Raw genomic sequence first — 21,678 nt, 5'->3', positions numbered from 1 at the left:
ACCAAGGCCCCAAGGCCTGGCCTCCCCCAAAACACAGTGAGCTTAGCCTTTGTTTTCATTCTCTGGGGCAAGGCCCATCCCCTGTATGCCTGGCCATTTTCTGGACCTGGGGAACATCCCTGACCTGGAATCTGCTTCTCCAAAGTGAAAGCAGAAATGTCAAGAGGGAGGGGGAAAGTGAAATTTCAGAGTTCAGCCCCAAACAGTTCCAACCCAATTTTCTCACTGTAATCCTCACCACACCCCAGAGAAAGCAGGCCTGACTCACAGACCACATCAATCCTGGCAGGCGGGGAAGCTTGGCAGCAGGCCGCTGGCCAGCCTCTCAGGGTCCCATCCCCCAGCATTCCTGGTGGGCACATGTGTTGGGGTGTCTCTCTGGAAGCCACAGAGGGAGGAAAGGTGGCCCTCACCCATGCTCACCCCCACTGCTCCATGGCTCCAGTCACCTCCTTCTTCCTCCCCTGAGCTTTTAACTCCCAAACCCGTAGCCACGTGGGGTCAGGGAAAACAGCTGAATTATGATCAGGGATGAGGAGGAAATTTATAAAGCCATTCTAGGGGCCACAGACCTGGGAGTGTCTGCAGCTGATTCAACAGATGGAGAGGCAGAAAAAAGGTCATGGAAAGTAAATGAGATTCCCGGTCAAAATTCCACTTCCATCGCATGTAGCTGGAAACCAGGGGCAAATGACTTGAGCTTCTGTTCTGCTTCAGTTATCTGAATTCTAGAACCGGAATAATAATATCTTGCTTGCAGGGTTACTGGAAAGCTTGTAGCCCAGCATCTGAAACTGAACAGGTGCTCAGAAAATCTGGAGTCTAACATCAGGTATTGCCTACACAACTCATAAGGCATTTATCCTGTTCAGTCTTCTATTTGTGCTGACTTCATTCCCTTTGCTAGTGTCACAGGCAGCCGGAGCATAGCAACTGTGTGTCACACAATCCTCCCTTCCCATGGCATCTCACACTCAATGTGGGTCAATACATATCTCCTGGCTGACTAATATACCCAAGTATCAAGATCCCAGGGCCAAAGGGAGGGCGAAGACAACAATGGCAAAACGAACTTTCTGGCACTAAACGCTCACAGTATGACCCTTTAATAAATAAAATACAGGGGCATTTGTGCAAGTGCAAAAAACCTTTCTTTCACCTGTTAGAAGCAGCGAGTCAATAGAAGGGGCAATACAAAACACTGGCAAACCAGGCAGGGCTGAGCTTCACGGACTGGGGGCATGTCACTGCCATCCAGCAGTGAGACAGTGAGCAAGTAACTAGACTTCATCTGTAAAATGGGGATATCCAGAGCATCTACCTCATAGAGTGATTGGGAGCATGTAAAAAAATATACACAAAACACTCAGAATAATGGCTGGCATTTGTTCGACAAATACTCCTCTTCCTCACATCTGGGTGAAACCTCAGTTCCATCTGCTGGACTAGACCCTGTTGCTAAATGGCAACACTGGAAATCTCACCCCAGATGGAGACCCTGTCACCTGGAACGGGGGGAGTCCACTCTGGGTCGGGGAGGGGTGCAGAGCTGGGCTGCCTCTCTGGAATAGTCTGTATGGTAAGGTGACTTTGTGGATATGCCCTGCAAAGCATAAATGCATCACAAGTATTAGTGTTACAACTTTTGTTTTTCTGATACTTAATAATCTAGAAACAATAGTATAAGCGTAATCCCAGTTCCCACTTGCTGGACAACTTACCATGAACTAGATAAAGTGCCCACTGCTTTTCCCAGGTCCACTCACTGAATGTTCTCAATGACCCTATAAAGTTGGAACTACTTTCATCTCAACAATTTTTTTTTTAATAATTTTTTTTAAGTAGGTTCGACACCCAATGTGCAGCTTGAACTCACCACAGTGAGATCAAGAGTCGCAACTCTACCAACTGAGCCAGCCAGGCGCCCCTTCATCCTAATTTTAAAGATATGGAGAATGATATTCAAAAGTGACTCAAAGTCTCCAGTGGGATTCAAACTCAGGTCTGCTGGCTCCCAAGCCTATGCTTTTTTTTTTTTTTTTTTTTAATTTTTTTTTTTAACGTTTATTTATTTTTGAGACAGAGAGAGACAGAGCATGAACGGGGGAAGGGCAGGGAAAGAGGGAGACACAGAATCGGAAGCAGGCTCCAGGCTCTGAGCCATCAGCCCAGAGCCTGATGCGGGGCTCGAACTCCCGGACCGCAAGATCGTGACCCGGGTGAAGTCGGACGCTTAACCGACTGAGCCACCCAGGTGCCCCCCAAGCCTACGCTTTTAACTATCACATTTTACTTATGGATTAAATATATGTGTTTTAAGATGAGGAGGATGCCAGTGGGCTTAAAATATCCAGCTAAATGCCAATAATCCTACTGATGTATTCTGAGAGCTCTACTTCTAGCCCCTCAATAGCATTATGGCATCTCAACACCATAAAGCACATGGCAGTGCTTTGCTATTTAAGATCTCCTGAAGGGGCGCCTGGGTGGCTCAGTCGGTTGAGTGGCCGACTTCACCTCAAGTCGTGATCTCTTGGTCCGTGAGTTCGAGCCTCGCGTCAGGCTCTGTGCTGACAGCTCAGAGCCTGGAGCCTGTTTCAGATTTTGTGTCTCCCTCTCTCTGACGCTCCCCTCTTCATGCTCTGTCTCTCCCTGTCTCAAAAATAAATAAAACGTTAAAAAAAAAAAATTTAAGATCTCCTGAAAATCTTGCTTTCCTTCATCCAAATTAACCATGTCAAGTTTATTTTACCCACTTCCGATGGATCCAGGACTCAGTTGACCCTAAGATCTGAAATTCCAGTTTTCGAGCATTTCAAGGATTTCAAACTTAGCACACAGAATGTTTTGTTTTCTAGCTAGGACATCAAAACAAAATACAACACCTTCCTTTAAAAAAGAAATCTATTGGGGCACCTGGGTGGCTCAGTCAGTTGAGCGTCCGACTTTGGCTCAGGTCATGATCTCGCAGCTTGTGAGTTCGACCCCTGCCTCGGGCTCTGTCCTCACAGCTCAGAGCCTGGAGCCTGCTTCGGATTCTGTGTCTCCCTCTGTCTCTGCCCCTCCCCCGTTGGCATTCTGGCTCTCTCTCAAAAATAAACAAACATTAAAAAAAAAAAAACTTCAAAAAAATTTTCTATTTTCTTTCTGAAATTGAAAGAGCATTTTGCTGTTAAGAAAAAAAAAGACATCAAGAAAGAGTAGCTTATTTTGCTTTAATATCCCAAAATATTTGTGTGACTGGGACTATGTTGCAAACCACGGCAGAAATCTGTAGACAAGTACGTCTCACTCTGAGGAAAGAACTGACTGGAGAGAAGGCACCAGAAATTGCATTTTGCTGGATCACATGTAAACAGTTAATGGGGAAAGGATTCACGGAAGAGAACAAAAGCTGCAGTGTCCTGTCGTTGGTACATCCTAAGGATGAGAAATGGCCTCACTAGCTGATGCTCAACCTCCATCTCACATTGTAGTCAACAGAAGCTGGTGCTAGGGAGACAAATACCCACACAGCAGCAGGGCCTAAGGGCACAAAAAGGAGGTGGCATTAGCATAAGCCCCTGGGTCCTCTTTTCCTCTTTCCCACAAATGGCAGTGTCGCACTAATGTGCCATTCATCAACAACTGGTTAGTGGAAAAAACGAATCCTAAAAAGCCTGGGTGAATACGCTTTGCTTCTGTCCATGCTCTTCAATCAGATGACTTGGAGGGTCCGGGGTGGAGGGACGTACCGCATCTGGCCTGTCTTCTTAGGTGATAACAGTGGGTGCAGTGCGTCCCGTCCTTTCTTGGAGTTGGGACACCTTCAGAGCAATGGAAATAAGGGGAGCCAACATGACCTGAGGGAGACACAAGGAGAACCTTGTCCATTACTTTCTCTAGACACAGATCCGTAGCTCCAGCCCTCAGATTACCTCCAAGACCCACAAGTCTGACGGCCTACTCCCTACTCCCACATCCCAAAGACTCTGCAAGTCTAAGCACAAAGATGTGTCTTTCCCCTAAAACCTGCTTGCAGCATCCCTATCTCAATGACTTAACACCACAGTCCATCAAATAAAGCCAATGAACAGCTAAGAGTTACTCTTGACCCCTTCTTCTCCCACATTCCCCTTCTCCAATCTATCAGGAACCCTACGTGACTTTTACCTTCTAAGTATCTTTCAATGGCCGCCATTTCTCTCCACCTCTCCCAGGGCCACAGATCTTTCTAAATCAATGTTCTCTTTCTTACCTGGAACAATGGTGCTTCTGCTTCCATTTCTGCATCCTCTAATTTGTTTCCTACACTGTACCCAAAGAGATCTTTTCAAAATGCAACAACACTACCCTCCCATCTACCTCTCACTTGTGGGGGGGGGGGGTGGCAGAGGGAGAAGAGAATTTTACTGTTACAGAATAATATAAATATCTTATAAATATTATTTATAAATATAAATATTATTCAATATTTTTAAATTAAAAAATATATTTATCTAGCTAAACTGCCCATTTTACAGATGAGGAAACTGATATCCAAAAAGATGAAGCGATTTCATCAAATGACTCAACGGCAGAGCCAACAGTAGTTCATTTCCTACTGCCTACTGTTGCTTTCCCTAATCTTAATTTCCACCAACTCATTATTCCTGGGTGAAGGCAACAGAAGCAACTTCACATGCTGACCACACTACTTGCCATTCCCCCTGGGGCTCCCACAGTCCCAGAAAGTGTTGAGGCTGATGCCCAGCAGCTCCAGATTAAGGAAGGCATCTCCTGGCTGGAACAGTGGTACACCTAGGTATTGTGAGCACCTTATACCCTTCAGAGCCTCCCACCTCCCTCCCACTTCCCTCCTACCCCCTGAAGACTATGGTTCAAAGAAACTGATCTTTCATTCATTCTTTGTATCGACCATGTGCCAGGTATTAAGACAAAGAAAACAATTTCCTTCTTCCTTTCCTTTTGCTCTGTCATTCTGTGGGTCTACAATACAGACACCATTGCCTCTGTTAAGTTTTAGGGATACCTATAGCACAACAGAGATCTGGCAGTGATTGAAACTGGAGTCTGGCCACTGTAAAAAATATAAAAGTGAAGCATCCTCTCACCTCCCTCCTTTTGTAATAACAACAACTATCAGAGGCACGGTTTCTCAAAAGCTCATCCTATGTGCCAGGCACAGTATTTATAATTTTGCATCCCTCACCTCCTTAAATCACTATAATGACCCTATGAGGCAGGTAGGATTCTACCAGGAAACCAAAGCTCAGAGCACTGAAATGACTTGCCCACAGACACGCAGCTACTCAGGCGGCAGGAACTGAATTTAAAACAAGATCTTTCTAACTCCAAAACTTATGCTCAAAACCGCTATACCAAGGCTTTCCAAATTTTTTTTTTTTCAACCTTTATTTATTTTTGGGACAGAGAGAGACAGAGCAGGAACGGGGGAGGGGCAGAGAGAGAGGGAGACACAGAATCGGAAACAGGCTCCAGGCTCTGAGCCATCAGCCCAGAGCCTGACGCGGGGCTCGAACTCATGGACCGCGAGATTGTGACCTGGCTGAAGTCGGACGCTTAACCGACTGCGCCACCCAGGCGCCCCTACCAAGGCTTTCCAAATGAGCTTCCTAGGATTTTAATTAGGTGTCAGAGGAAAAAAGGCTTTGTGGAAAAATAAGCATGGTGAGATGCCACTTAAACAGGTGTCTTCACCATAAGCTTTCTCAGAGCCCTTAAGGCACACTGTGTATTATGTGAGGAAGGGCTTAATGTACCACAGCACTTCCTAAAAATTTTGGCTATGGAACTCTGGTTGGGGGAGCATTTGTCAAGACCAGCGCATGAGGAACAAATGAGGTGAAAGTCCCCTGTGTGCCAGTGCCCCCCCCCCTTGGCTCCTCCCCTTGGGTGGCTGTCCTCCAAGTTCTCTGCCCCACCCCTGGCCCCAGAGTCCCTCCTCACTCTGACATACTTCTGGAGACTCTTCAGGTAGGGCTGGGAGCCCAAACCACCAGGCTGCAAGTCTGCAGGTTCTTCCATAAAGACCTTTATTTCTGGGTCATGAAACTGTCTGCCCCACCACCTAACATGTGCTCTGCCAGAACAGGCAATGAGACCAAGCAAAGTGGCAAATGACCAGTGACAGATCAGAACATTGGAGGAGGGGCTGATTTGAAGATTAGTTGTCCTGAATCTGCTGCTTACTGGGCATGTAACCCTATTAACTGCCACTTAACCTTTCTCTGCCTGTTTCTTTATCTGTAGTAGGGGTAATAATAGCGTCTACCTCATTTGAGACTTAAATGAATCAATCCAGTTGGGTAATGGGTTTAGAACAGAGCATGGCAAATAGAAAGTACTAACGTAATTGTTAGCTAGGACTGCTGTTAGGATGTACTGAAGGAGCACATGGAGAAAAGTGAGCACATTTGAGAAATGGGTTGTGATGACACAGACTCAGTGTAACCTCTATCATTCCCTCCAACAGAAAGAAGTAGCCTGGGCACAAGGCTTGGGCATTACCTGGGGGTCCTGGTAGATCTTGGCAATGTCCTTCTCATAGCTGTCGATATATAGTCGAACGGTGGCCCCTGCACTCCCAGTGCCGCTCAGTCGAAAGATGATGCGAGAACCATCTGCAAAAATGAGCCGCAAGCCCTGGAGAAGAAAAGCAGAGATGTCTTCCCCACATGCTGGAAGGGAAACTGAAGGCTGGCAAATTACAAGGGGTTCGTTTTGGAGATCTAATTTCACCCATACGTGATCAATTGGAGGATTAGATTCTTGGTAAATGGCAGCAGTTAAGCCCCATGAGTCTGCCTTGGTCAGCCGGTCACTGCATCCAGCCAAAGGGAGCTGAGCTCATCGGGGGTGGGGGGGTAGAAGCATTCCCAGGGTCAGTGGGAGATCTGACCCGGGGCGCAGGGATGCTGGATGACACAGGCCTGCCCTCCCCACCTCTCCCCACTTCCCTGTAATTTATGGACTAACCATTCCAGTTTGAAGCCTGATAAATAAGTAAACAAATAAGCCACTAGATGCAGAAATCTGATCCCCGGATCAGGAGGAAAACATGGACAGAATGGGCTGAAACCAGAGCAGATGAGATTCCAGACAGATGAGAGGAAGAACTCTTTGCAAAATACTGATGGAGAATCTCAAAGAGAGAACAGGAGGCCCAGATGGCAGAAGCCGGCTCTTCCCAACCTATCAAGCAGGATCCTGTGATCAACCTCCCCACCCATGACTAAGGACTCAAACCCCGGTCCATGTTGGCACCATGCATGTCCCTGTCCCCCTGCTGCCCTCTTTCCCCGCCCTGGCAGCGTCTCTCGTCCTCAACAATCTTCTTGCTTCAGGGGACCTGAGGTTGAAGACTCGGGTAAATACTCTGTGGCGACAGGTAGGAAGGTTTGGCAAGACAGTTATCTGAGAACTCTCTAGTCTTTGTGAGTCTGTCATTCTCCCATACAAAGAAGAACTTTGCATAAAGCCAAAGACCAGCCAGAGGGAAAGACACCGCTCCTCACCTGCTACTGGTCACCCAACCCCATCGAGGGCTTAAATGTGCCATTTAGCAGTGAAGACAGTAGATGAAATGCACACAGTACATTCCTGACTCTGTCGTCACAGGGGGGATACAGCTAACTCCCGTTTACCATATCTTGCTTTCTAGAAACATATCGGGTTGGTCTACCCCATCCAGACCTTCAACGTGAAGCTTCTAAATTCTTTGCACTTGATGGCAGATGCTATATCTACTCCACAAGATTCTCCCTCCTACCTGGTCTTTGATCTAAATGCCCAGACTTTCTGATTATAGAATGCAAAGCTGCTGAGTTCCTCCTCACAGAGTGCAGAGCAGCACGCGCACTCATGCTGACACCCTTAAGTTCCCCTCCTCCCTCCTCGCAGGTGCTGGGTACATGGCAGAGTTGGGGTTTACTTTCTCTAAATGCCCACTTTCTCTCTGAAGGCTTCTCTATAAAATCTTCTGCTCTGCTCGGCCATCCCCTGGACCCCACCCTCTCCCTTTCCACAGCCACCCTCTACTCCACCCTGGGCCTCTCTTTCTAATTATCCCAGACATCACTTACAACCATCCACACTAGACCCAGAGTTCTCACAGGGGCTGAAAAGGCATAGGGAAGAAAGCCCACTGTGCTCATATTTTGAGGATGGGAGACTCCTGGCACTGAGGGCCACTGTGACCATGCTCCATCCACCCATCCACTATCTGCTCTCCAGAAAGGCACTAAATCAATCCTGCAGTGCATCTCCTTCAAAGCTGCCAGATGCCTTGACAAGGACCAGGCCAAAAATCTGGGTCTGTCAGGAAAAAGCAAACTGGGGAGCTGTAACAGAATGTTCACCTCCTTTATTATCTCTGTTTCTCAATTATTAGTGGGAAGTCCATCCTGTGACAATAGAACCAGAGGAAACAGGACCCCAGGCCCTAAGTGTTTGTGAGAAGCCTTGAGAAGGGCTGACCTAGCCTGCAGCCTTGGGTCCCTGGCACCCACTGAGGGAAACCCTAACAGCTCTGTCTCCATCCAGACAGAGCCCAGGCTCTCAACTGTGATTATCTAGATGAGCGCTGCTGTGTTAGGATTGGCTGCATGTCACATGCTATGGGTAGTAATAGTTAACATTTCTAAGTCTGGAATGCCTCGTCATTTTTTTTTTCTTCTTTTTTTAGAAACTAGAACATACCATAGGAACGTCTATGATAACGACACTCTTGCGGCTGGCATTGTGCTATCATCTCTTGAGAGAAAAAGGGATTGATACCTAAGGCAGTTGTTCACCTTTTCACCTTTAGATTCTAGAGCTTCTTTCTGCACACGCCTTCAACACAATGCCTTACGTGGGATTCTGGAGGCTGTAAAAATCCCTCTGGAGCTGAGGCTAAGAATCCCAGGAGGAGGGCATAGGGAAGTGCATAGGAACAGGGCAAAACCCATTTCCCTACGAGTATGTTTGCATGTTGTGTGTGACCCAGCAGAGAACTGTCAACCCCAGGAAAACAAGGCAGCAAAGGAGAAATGATCGAGGGGCTTTTTTCCTTTTTCTCATGAGATTTCATAGATGAGGCTCTGAGGCCTCTCTCCCAATTCACATAAATCTGCTCCTACCTGATTCCTTGAAATGCTTCCATCCACTGGATCACTGTATTCAAAGTTGTCAATTTTCTCCACAGTGTAAACTTTATCACCCACTGGGAACTGTTTCCCCACGAAGGAGCGATCAGATATCAGGGCCTCCAAGTCCTTCATCATTTTGTTGGCACCCTCAGCTTCCACCTCCTCATAGTCATACCTGCAAGAAGTCACAAAGGCGGGGCCCCAGGCTGACTTCAGATCACACTAAGTAGATTACCACTTTCTTCATCATTTGTTTGGCTGTCCCCCCAAAACCACCTAACTTCAGAAGAAGCTGGCAAAAGGCTGACCTTGTTCGTCTCTGGGGAGGGAGCAGGTCAGGGATGAAAGGAAGGCTTTGCAGGATTTCAGGAAAGGGTTAGGAGCTTCTGAGTAAGCAGAAGACTCCCATCTTGGCTTTTGTACAGAAGCTCTCAGAAGCTTCAAAGAAAGGCTTTTGAGAGATTCTATCTAACATTTAATCACCACATCCTGAGGAGGTAGAATTAAATGCAATGTTATCTCTAGAGAACTCTGCATCAAGGAGCATATAACTCAGGCACTTCCCTTCCAAACTCCTAGAGCTTCTTTGGGATAAATGCTGGGCCAGCTCCCAGTCTGGGACCTGCCTGAGGCTGCTGAGATTTTGGCCAAGGAGAGTTCCAGTCTCCACAGGAGCTTCCTAAAGTAAGGCCAAGTTTTCACTGACCAGATGGAAGGAGTCAAACCCTAACTCTTTACATCTGAAACACCTCTGTCCTTTCAGTGAAGGTGGATTCTGGTCCAAAGTGCTTTGGCTTCATCCCCACAGAGGAGGCCTGGTGTGGACACAAAAGGGTCAAAGCAAAAAAAAAAAAAAAAAAAAAAAAAAAAAAAAAAAAAATCACAAAAGAAATTCTATAACTGTTATTATTACTCCAAGAATTGTTCTGGACTTCTTTCTTATGAGGTTAAAGACTCTTACAGGTGGATTTTCTTGACCTAGTAGCACACACCCTCTTGAGAGAGTTATTTTTTAGAGGCTCAAGACAGCAGAGTCTATATTTATTTGTGATAGTGAAACAAATATGATATGTGTAAGATGACACCTCTGAGACATGAGAAATACTGGGGAATTAAGGCCAACCTGTTCTGGCTCCAGATTCTATGAATCAAGGACAAGAGTCTCCTTAATCTTGAAGTCAGCTCTTTCCCCTAGTTAAAATGATAAACAGCAAGAAATTACAGCCAGGTGTTTGTGCTTTACATCTGTGACCTTTGGGCGTTTGAGGGAAGTGTTCTATAAATCCTAGGCACAGAGGGGTATAATGGAAAGAATCTGGGCTTTGGCCATAGAGCATTCGATGAATCTAGCCCCTATCGGTTACTAACTGTACAGCCATGAGCAAGTTGCTTCATCCCTGAGAATCTCAGTTGCCTTATCAAGAACTGCTTTGAGGCTGATACGAGACAATGCAGCTGAGGCGCCTGGCACTTTTGTTAAATAAATGAGGGTACAGTGGAGTCTTAATTAGCCATAAATGTAGGTTCTAGGGACTTTATTTGAAATACTTATATAGCAATTATTTGACATTGATAAAAATATGTTAAAATGGTTTTTAGATGGAGACTTTTAACTGGTTCAAGAGTGACCCCTTCCTTCTCCAAACAAACCCTCCTAATCTTATTCCACTCTGGCTACTATTCACTTGTTAACTCATCCATTTATTTATTCAAAGCATATTTACAGGGGCACCCAGGTGGCTCAGGCCATTAAGTGTCCAACTTTGGCTCAGGTCATGATCTTGCAGTTCATAGATTCGAGCCCTGCATCGGGCTCTGTGCTGACAGCTCAGAGCCTGGAGCCTGCTTTGGATTCTGTGTCTGCCTTTCTCTCTGCCCTTCCCCTGCTCGTACTCTGTCTCTCTCAAAAATAAATAAACATTAAAAAAAAACTCAAAGCGTATTGACAGTGTCACTACAAGTGAGGTGTTTGGTGATACCATGAAGAACAAAAACAGAGATGGTCCTGTCTACATGACACTCTAGGCTCTAGAGAGTTCATGACTGCCATTCTGAATTACCACGTTTTTCTGGTTGTTAGAAAGTAGAGATTCTTGCCTTGGTTTCCAGGTACTGTTCCAGTACCACGTGACAGCTATTGCTTATACCTTCCTCAAACAAATAACTTTAGGAAGACAGCAATGAACTTCTCCAAAGTTGATAAAGGATTCTGATTAAGGACGCTGAATTGCTTAAGGTTAAATTCTTACTGACTATCCAGAGATCGTGGACTATTCAATCCGTGACATATTTTTTAAATTCTCCAATTTAACTCACCTATTTTATAGAAAAGGCAACTGAGGTCCAAAGAAACTACATCTTTGCATTTCTTACATAAACAATTCATCTACTCTCCTTTTTCTCGTATTTCCTATGTAGGAAATATGAGAAATTCTAGGAAAAATTTTGTTAGATTTTTACACTTACCAGGGGAAGGCAAATTGGAATTAGTGAAAAGCACTACTCAAAAAAAAAAAAAAAATTAATGCTTTTTAAAAACAGAAGTGTGCATGGCAAAGAGGAATTACTAAGTATTCAAAGTATTTTGTTCACTGCTGAATCCCCAGTGCCTGGAGGAAAGTAGGTACACAGTCAATATTTATTGAATCAATGAAAGAAGTATTGACAGGTATGCAACCTTTGGGGACCTATTTTAATGAGTCAGAAAAGTTGATTTAGACTAGGCATAATTGTTTCCATAATTTCAGAAAAATAAAGTTGCCATACTTTGAGTGCCCCAGAGTTTATAAAACACTTTCTGACTCTTATTTCATTTAACCTACTCAATGGCAGACTGTTATTTCCATTTCTACAAATGAAAGAAATGAGTACAGTATTCTGTTAGAGAGAGGCTAAGTGACTTCCCAGTGCACTAAAGGGCAGAAATAAAATTCTAATCCGTTCTTCTGAATTCAAATTCAATGCAATTGTCATGTCTACCTGCAGGTACATTTAAAATTTTTTTTAATTTAAAAAAATTTTTAAAAACTCTTTAGAGAGAGAGAGCATGCATGAGTGGGGGAGAGGGGCAGAGGGGGAAAAAGAGAAACTTAAGCAGGCTCCACACTCAGCACACAGTCTGACACAGGCCTCAATCCTATAACACTGGGATCATGACCTGAGCCAAAATCAAGAGTCAGACGCTCAACCGTCTGAGCCAGCCAGGCACCCCATACCTGCAGGTACATTTAAAAGGCTTAGAAAACATTCTTTTGAATATGTTAATTAAATTTTTTAAGTCTCATTCTTTATGGCTAACATAAAAGATGTAATTTCTTTGGACGCTGACTGAATTATTTTAAAGTCCTTTCAATTTGCAGAGGCTGGATGAACTAGGGTTTTATTATCACTTGAGACAGGAAAAAATTTGTACACATGAGAATTCTCTCCACCCACTTCCCCACCCTACCTCTGTACTCCAGCCAGGCTGTGACTTACCTGGTGAAGAAATTCCGGCCATACTTTTGCCAGTGATCTTTGAGAATGTCCTCCACACTCTGTTTGCGGGTGGCTAGAATGGAGAGCCAAGCAAGGACAGCCCAGAGTCCATCTTTCTCACGGATGTGGTCAGAACCTGGTGGGAGAACAGCAAACAGCTGTGAGAAACGTGATTTCTCTAAAACATTTGGGAACGAACTCAATAATAAACATGTAGACCGAACCAAAACAGTCACACAACTTTAATGAGGAACTTGAATACATACTGAACAAAGTAACATAATATTGAAAAGAAGTTGATGCTTCCCAAAGTAATTTAGATATTTACAGCAAATGCCAATAAATATGTCAGCGGAATAGTTGGTAGAATTTGAGATATCATTTATAAAGTATGAATGTGAGCAGAAAAAAAAATCTTAAACAAATAATGGAAGAACATGGCCATTATAGATATTCAATAATTAAAAGTCTGGTAGCTTAATGGAACAAAAGAGAGTATTTAGAAAGAGACCCATACACATATGCGACTTGAATATGTGATAAAGGTATCACTTCAAGTCTGTAGGAAAAGAATGGATTACTTTTTAAATAATATTTCGGTAACTAAACAGTTGGGGAAAAATTCAGCTTTTTTCCCTATAAAACACTATACCAAAAAGATTTCCAAATGGATTAGATACTCAAATACAAAATTGGAAAAGCTTTAGGGGTGCTTGGGGGGCTAGGTCAGTTAAGCGTCCAACTCTTAGTTTCAGCTCAGGTCATGATCCCAGGGTCATGGGATTAAGCCCGCATGAGCTTCCACACTTAAGCATGGAGCCTGCTTAAGATTCTCTCCCTCCCTCTGCCCCTCTCCCCCACTCATGCTCTCTCTCAAAAAAACTTGAAAACCTTTAAATCCTAGAAGATACATATATATATATATATATATATATATATATATATATATATATATATGTATATGTATATATATATATATATATATAAAGATACATAGAGATATAGATATAAATATATAATGTAAATAATATAAAATATATATAATATATTTTAAAGTCTTAGGGATAGCAAATACAGGTAAATTCAGAATTCATAAAGGAAAAAAAATCTACGTATGTGTCTACTAAAAAAAATTACCATTTCAGGGGCACCTGGGTGGCTCAGTCAGTTAAGTGTCCAACTCTTGATTTTGGCTCAGGTCTTGATCTCACAGTTTGTGAGATCAAGCCTCACACAGGGTTTTGCACTGACAGCCCAGAGCCTCCTTGGGATTCTCTCTCTCCCTCTCTCTCTGCCCCTCCCCAGCTCGTGTGTGCACGCATGCATGCTCCCTCCCTCTCTCTCTCTCTGAAAATACATACATACATACATACATACATACAGTTTTTAAAGTTGCCATTTCTATCAGCAAAATCACTACAGATAAAAGCAAAAGGCCATTGGCAAACTTAAAAAAAAACACATTTGCAATATAAAATAGATGTTTAATACATTCAATATAGAAAAAAAATTATATATTAACAAGAAAAAAGTAAAACCTCAATAGAAATACAGACCAAGGATATAAATAAACAATTCACCAAAGAATAAATACAGGTACCCAATCACATAAGAAGGCTAGCATTAATTTTTTTAAAAAATAAATTAAAGTTAAAACCACAGTGAGAAACTGCAGCTTGCTTGGCAAATGCCACAGATTTCAAAATGAGAATACCTAGTATCAGGGGACGTTTAAGGGAAATGGGATTCCAGCATGCTGCTACAGGGAAAGGTACAATCTTCTGGAGAGCAATTTGGCAAAAAGTATCAAAGCCTTAAAAATGGACCTACTTGTGGATCCAGCAACTCCAATCTAGGACATCTTTCTTTAACCAACAGAGATTTGGTTAAATCAACTGTGGCACATCTGTCCCCTTCTGAGGTACTTGCTAAAATCTTTCTGAAACCAACAAGTTGTTTCCTCTGCATGTGTTCTGGAGACCCTTTCCAAGAGCCCGATGTGGGACACAAGTCTCCTTTTTAGCCTTTAACTTCCTTATTCTAAAATGAAACAAACCAAAACAAAACAAAACACCACTCACAGATATTAAGTGCTACTTTCTGACTTCTGAATAGGACTCAATACAATCCCTCTCTGATGGTGCTTTGCATATTATCATGCCTTGAATTCTTTATGTGCCTGTCTGTCCTTGATTTCCCACTGAGACTTATTCTTAAAAAGAGTATCTCACAATGCTAACTATGTAGTAGGCATGAATATCCTTCCCCTTTTCATCCTTTTAGACTCAACTCAAATGTCCTCTCCTCTCTGGGACTAGTTCCCAGCTTCCCTAGGCAGTTATGAGCTACTTTCTCTTTCTTCTCCTATAGCGACCTGCTCAAAACCTCTGCTGTGGGACATACTCCTCGCTAATCTATTTATGAGCCTTTCACCCCACTTTTCCTGTATATCCTAGAGACATCTCTTATTTATCCTTAAAACTAAGTCTGGTGACTAGCACAGCACATGGAATAGGTAAATAACTGTGAAGGAGTGCATGAATGAGTTAATTAATTAATCTACTCCAATACTTTCTCTTTCTCCTTTTGGATCATAAAAACACACAACTTTTTTTTTTCCCCCAAAAGATCTTCTCTTCAATAAGATAACCACTTTTAGAAACAATAGTTCTCAGAAGCTGGATGCTGACAAACCGGAGATACTAGGCAATACTTTTAGCGCTTTATGTAGCAAATTTTTCGTTTACCTAATTTTATTATCTATGGACTTTTATTCGCCTGTATTGCTATTTCAAGGAACAGAAATTAGCTCTCTGGCCCTCACAGCATTTGCAAATGATGTTATGGTAATTGCTCACCCTGAGCAGCAAGATTTTGGCAGCTTCCCCTATACATTTAGAATTCATGACAAAAGTATACAGCTTTGCAATTATTTGTCTATGCTTCCAGGGGGTATTTTTCTTCCTTCCTTTTCTTTTCCTTATTTATTTAGTTATTTATTTAGGCTAGCCTAAAAGCATAGGGTTCCTTTGTGCTTTTCCTGTTCTAAGTAAATAAAATAAAATCTAAAAATCTTACCCAACTCTTTAGTTATTTGGAGATAACTAAATGACATACCTAATATTATCAACAAAATATCTGCCTTTGATAACATAGACAATTATTGTATTTCATTTGCACGCTCCCTGGTCTTTCTGGAAATTCTGACTACTCTCATTAATCATATTTATCTAATCAAAACTCTAGGTAACTCTATGGGGTGCCTGGGTGGCTCAGTCGGTTAAGTGTCCAACTTCAGCTCAGGTCATAATCTCACAGTTCATGGATTCGAGCCCCACATTGAACTCTGTGCTGACAGCTCAGAGCCTGGAGCCTGATTCAGATTCTATGTCTCCCTCTCTCTCTCTGCCCCTCCCCCTCTGGCAATCTGTCTCTCTGTCTCTCAAAAATAAATACATGTTAAAAAAATTTTTTTTAAATACATAACTCTAAGTAACTCTAATGCTCAGAAAATCTGGGCACATTCATTTTCTTTAGGGTTCTAATGAATGATGACAAGCTCCTAGTGAAAAAAAAGACAATGATGTGTGGGTGGGTATGCAGGTGTGTGTGTTTCTAAAGCTGTTGCTTTTGCAGTCATGGAGGTTATATTTCAATGGAAAATGCTTTATATTTAAGAGTCACAAAACCAGAATCTGAAACACTGCTACTTATTAGCTGTTTGCATTTGAACAAGTCACATAACATTTCTGAGCCTCAGTTTCTTTGTACAATGGGGATAATGTCACCTTTCTCACACAATTGTAAGACTTTAGTGTGACAGAAAGTAGCACTGGTCTATGAACTGTTGAACACTATATAAATAAATGCAAAATACCATCACAGATAAGGGAAATATAAAAAACTTTTGGGGAAAATGAATGCTTTCCACTACCTTATTAAGTTTTCAAAAATGTCTCTTAACTACATACTGGTGAAGAAAATGGAATAGAACCCAATATGCTTTTTTCTCTGGGCAAGGGGATCACAGTGTTTTTCTCTTCTTCCTTATCTAATTTTCCGATTATGAATGTGAGTTACTGGTACCATTTGTTTCATTTTTAAAAAAGTAAATGAAGCCAAGCTCCCACAATTGTGAGACAAGGGAAACACCACCGGCAAGCACCACTAGTCCTCGCTGACACAAAAGCAGTGGTGGGTCTCTTTGTATTCGGTCCAGCTCAGAGACCAACTGAGTGCATGGGAATTCTGCCCCTTCAGCATCTTCAAACACCTGTCACTTAACTTCGGCCTAATCAGCACCTTGTGATAAGTATAAATTCAGCTCAGTCAGAGCGGACTCCAGGTTTCGGCCAAGAAAAATGTCAACCCTTGCCGAGGGAGCCAAAAGCTAACAGTTTAGGGATTAGGTTCCATCTACCAGTAGAGGCATCTCAGGAGGGCTGGGCTCCTCCTGCTTCTGGCTGGTGATGGGTCTGAGGACGGGGAAGCGGCAAATAAAAAAGAGCTACGTGGAGTCGTCTGAAAACACATGCATCTGTCTCATGTCTCTCTTTATCTCTCTCTGCCCATCTTTATCTCCCCTTTGGTCTTCTAAACACGCTATTTCCTCTGCCTGAAAATTTCCACTCCAAACATACCTATCAGCTTGGCTAACATCGCCTGCAATGACTTTCAACTTCCCCCAAAACCAGGATGCCCTTCTTGTTGCCCTTCAGGCTCACGTCTAGTCTATCATACCTTGTCTGTTCTTACCCTACCTGGACTATGAGTTGTATCCGTAGCTGGTGCCTGGTACATAGCCAGTTCTCAGTAAGGGTTTGCCCAAAGAATGCTCAGACCCCCGTTGACTGGATGGGAGGTTCAGCAGACCTGCTCCATCTTGTCTTTTTTATGGCACAAATGAATTTACTCTGAAAGGGCTGCTAAGCTGCTCAGGAAGCCACTTCCAGATTGCTTGAGCCTGTGGGGGCTCTCCTCCAGCAGCCCACAGACTTTCCATTTAGCAAGTAACCCTCTCTGCCTTGTGACTGTCCCTGGAACTATTTCCTTTGGGGGAATGTGCCTGATAGGCAGGAACTGTGTCTTAACCCAAACTCCATTTTATGTTCAACGAATATGAATCAGTGCCGATCATGTTCCAAGTCCAAGGAAAATACCAAGATGCATAAGACATGTTACCTGCCCTCACAAATAAGCACAGACATACAGGTGAGGGAAATAGACATGCAGGTAATAGTGTAACTGAGTTACTTATAATTAGGGCATCAGCCTAGTTTTAGTAGGGTACTTGATCTGGCAAATCTCCAGAGACGGGATGTTCTAACCTTCCCACGGGGACTTCACCTACAGGAAAATGTACTCCAGAGCTATGCAAATTAGAATATGCTGAGAACCAGACAGAAAATCAGATCTCCTTTACCACAGGTTGGTGCCCTGACTAAAAGCTCCCAGGGCACCCTGTACTTCACCTCTGATCACTCTGCACACTTATAAGTACATGGCCAGAGTCTGACTTCCTTCCCCAAATGCAGACTTTTCAGAGCCCTGTACAAGGTCGTGCTCGGCATTGTGACCCTTTAGCCTAACTCAGTATCTGGTTCACAAAGATCAATAAACATCTGAGGAATGAGTTGATGAAAAGAAGCACAAACATGAAAAACTCTTCATAAGAAATTAAAATTAAAAGAAATTTGCAAAGCAAAGTACAATGTTGTACTTCTAGTTATCACTCCCATAGGATGCATCATTGCTAGAACCTTTTAAAGATGAAAGAGGAAAAAAATATTTCTAATCTCTAGACCTGGCCAGATCATAATTTACTGGCATATTTCCTTATGATACCAGGTTCATCTTCAGCTGGTTTCCTATCCCTGTTTCCCAAGCCCCCCATTTTCCTGAAGAAGAGTTTCAAAAGCAGTGACATTCTATTCTATTTGGTGATTTCACTTTCTATTTCCTTCCCAGTTTCCGAACAAATTCAAGGTGGGACAGAACTGACCACTCTGCCCTCTGCCATTGTGTATAAACGTGCATATCATCATCCTCAGTTAGGAGGAAAAACAACTTTGCATCATGAGATCAACCAAAAACAATAGGTTGATGCTGTCTTCCGCTGGTGCCCATTTCTGAGTCCCTTTATCCCAGGCATTTGTAATGCTGATGACTGAGGAAGTGTTCTAGCCTCTGTGGCTATGATAATCGTGTGAGACAGCTGCTGTTTCTCCACCATGGACAGGCTAATATATGCTTGGTAACATTAGTAATATTATGGCTTGTGCTCTGAAATGCTGGTGGCTTGTTTTATTTGGTGAGCCAGTTCTTCTGAACTCCTTCGTGCCTCTTTGCAAGCAAACCTCTTTTCTTTTATAAGAGCTCATCTGTTCTCACAAAGACCTTGGGTCCCCGACTCTGGACTATGGAGTGGGAATGGTGTTAAGTTCCCACAAGAGTGACAGACTGCTTCAAGAGGTAAGGTGAAGATTCCCCACTGAGGTGGATGTTTAAGCAGAAGAGAACCGACGGCCAGTTATGATTCCAACAGATAGGAAATCACATCGGATGGCTTTTGAAGTCTTTTCATGTTCACCTCCAGGATTCTGTTTGTCTAAATGGAGGATGCCAAGTGAATTATGTGCTCAGTCACTCATTTATTCAACAAGTGTTTGCTGAGTGCCTATTCCATGCTAGCCTTTATAGAAGGCTCTGGGGATATGATGGACAATAAGACACATGTAATTCCTGTCTTCATGGAACTTACAGTCTAGTGGAGCCTAGATATTAATCAAATAATTGTAAATATTTTTAAAGATTACAGCTGCAATATGTGCAACAAAGGAGAGAAATGTGTAGTGCCATGAGAGCCAAGAAGAAGGGGTTGTGACCCACAATGGAAGGTTAGGGAGGCTTTCCTAAGAAATTGCCTCTGCTCTCGCCTGGAAAAACAAAAATAAATGACCCTGTACTCAATGAGGCTACAGAATTTAAACACTGCAAAGCTTGTATAATCACTAATGTCCGCCCTAAGAAACTCTGTAAAGAAACTGCTGGAAGCATTCACCAGAGAGGGACTAGCAGGTGGAAATTAACTCCTTTATAAACAAGGAGATCAGAAGTTCAGTTAAATAACTTCAGCTGCCACTCATTCACAGCAGTGGAGACCCATAGCTATGCAGGTTGGTTTTTAAAACGTTTAGCTCAGAAACATTACAATTTTCTTTATTTCAAAGAGAAAGAGAGTTTGTGGATTATCTTCATGATGCATACTCTCTTTGCAAAAAAAAGATATCAAAGAGAAGATAAAATCACAGTTGGCCCTTGGCATTTGAATGGGTTAATAAATAAATAAACGAACAAGCTTTAGCAAGAAATCATTTACAGTCTAATGTGTTCAAAGAAACCAATCCCTCAAAGGTAACATGAAAGACGAATTTTCTTGACAAATTCTCCTGGGTAAAAACTTAAAGAGGTTTAATTATCTACATTATATGAGCTAAATAGTATTATGAAATGACCTGAAAGCTAATATAAATGAAAGTTGTTTCCAAAAAAAAAGGCCAGGGCCCAGTTCTCTAGAAATAATCATCCTACTCTAATCTTTATTTGTCAGTTAGGTCACACATGGATTTGGGCTCAGTTCTGGACATGATGTAAGAGAGGCGCTCGTGAACTTGGAAGCATCTAGAAGCTGGTGCTGGGTATGTAAACAATGTGAAGTGAGGAACGACCAGGGGAACTGAGGATGGGTGACTTGGAGAGGAAAGGACCAGCAAGCTGCCTTCCAGTACGTGCAGCCCTGTCACATAAGAAAAGCCACTTGTGCTATGCTGTCTCCAGGTTTGTTCCCAGCCACTCTATATCAGGGACTCCTACGTGGGTCCAGGGCTCAGACCTACCTTGCCCAGTGCTTCCCACATGGGTCTGTGGGGCAAGATGTTACTGGATATACCACAGAGAGAGAGAGAGAGAGAGAGAGAGAGAGGGAGAGTGAGATGCAGCTAACTATGTTTAGATAAAACTGTACAAACAGGATTCCTTATAGTAAAATGTTTTGGAATCTTCAAATGTTAGTATCATTATGAATATCCAAGACAGAGCTGCATTCCAAGTTTTCCAATCTCTGTTGAACTCAGAGCCCTCTCATGAAATTAGTAACCTTCCACATAGCCCAACACCCTGGAAACACTTGTTCTAAACTTTTCTCACTCTCACAATGCTCAGCACTGGTATAGGTACAGGGTGTTAGGAAACCAAAAGTTAAGATGTGGTCCCTGCCTTCAAAGACACCTTTAACCATAAAGAAGAATGGCTGAAAGCAAGCCTGCACTTGATAACACTGGGTGGGAATTTCATAGAATAAGACCACCTCACAGGTTCATGGGCATTCATCTGGTATCCCATGGAGTAATGTGGCATCGTCCATATTTATGAAGTAGGAAAAAACTAGGCCAGTGGCCTTGATTTCTCTGACCAAAGATGTAGAACATAGTAAACCATCAAGTCTTCTCTGTGGACGGCTGTTCAACCCCAAGACTCATCCATCTTTCTTAATACCCTCCAATTCTATCAAGTCAATTCATTACCAAGGAGCATTACCACTCACTCAAGGATATTAAATTTCTTAGATCTTTGTAAATAGGTGTCTCAAATTTACCAGCTCATTCTATCTACTTACCCCAGGACTTGTAGGAAAAGAAATAAAATCAGCAATTTATTCTCTTTAACCCAGTATGAATTGCAACTCAATTGGAAGGCTTATAGAATGCCAGATTTTGATCTTTGCTTTGTTTTGGTACTGAAGGACCAAGAAGACTAGTCCTTTTGTTTCACAATGTTGCATAAAGAGATGGAGAGGAGAAGAAATGCAGCCAGTGAAGTACCTTGTAACCTGACTGGAGACCAACACTTGGAAAAGGGCCATAGGCCTGAATGGTGTTTAGAAAGGTGAGAAATTGATGTAGGTTGGATGAGGTAGTAGAGAAGGTCATGTAAGTGGGACTTCAGGACAATATTTGGACAGACAAAGAGGAGGAGGGAGAGCACAAAAAGTGAGGTCTAAGGGTCTTGAAAC

General features: G+C 42.9%; 1 protein-coding gene across 2 annotated transcripts in view; it reads right to left on the bottom strand.

The window, feature by feature from the left end:
- Positions 1–1,073: 1,073 nt before the first annotated feature.
- The window catches only part of PGM1 (phosphoglucomutase 1), a 66,634-nt gene continuing 46,029 nt past the window's right edge, over positions 1,074–21,678 (bottom strand). The window contains exons 8-12 of one of the 2 annotated variants that reach the window (XM_040470485.1): positions 12,609–12,744; positions 9,123–9,306; positions 6,511–6,645; positions 3,735–3,842; positions 1,074–1,603 (exon numbers count right to left, since the gene is read on the bottom strand). In XM_040470485.1, coding sequence (XP_040326419.1) covers positions 3,753–3,842; positions 6,511–6,645; positions 9,123–9,306; positions 12,609–12,744 — 545 coding nt within the window. In that variant the 3' untranslated portion in view covers positions 1,074–1,603; positions 3,735–3,752. Of the gene's footprint in view, positions 1,604–3,196; positions 3,843–6,510; positions 6,646–9,122; positions 9,307–12,608; positions 12,745–21,678 lie in introns of those variants that run through there. The other variant, XM_040470486.1, reaches the window with a different exon arrangement.

This window comes from Herpailurus yagouaroundi, unplaced genomic scaffold (assembly GCF_014898765.1).
Source record: "Herpailurus yagouaroundi ecotype Mexico unplaced genomic scaffold, PumYag 77, whole genome shotgun sequence".
Taxonomy (NCBI): Eukaryota; Metazoa; Chordata; class Mammalia; order Carnivora; family Felidae; genus Herpailurus; species Herpailurus yagouaroundi.
The sequence above is the reverse complement of the archived record's forward strand: the minus strand, read 5'-3'. Positions and strand labels throughout refer to the sequence as shown.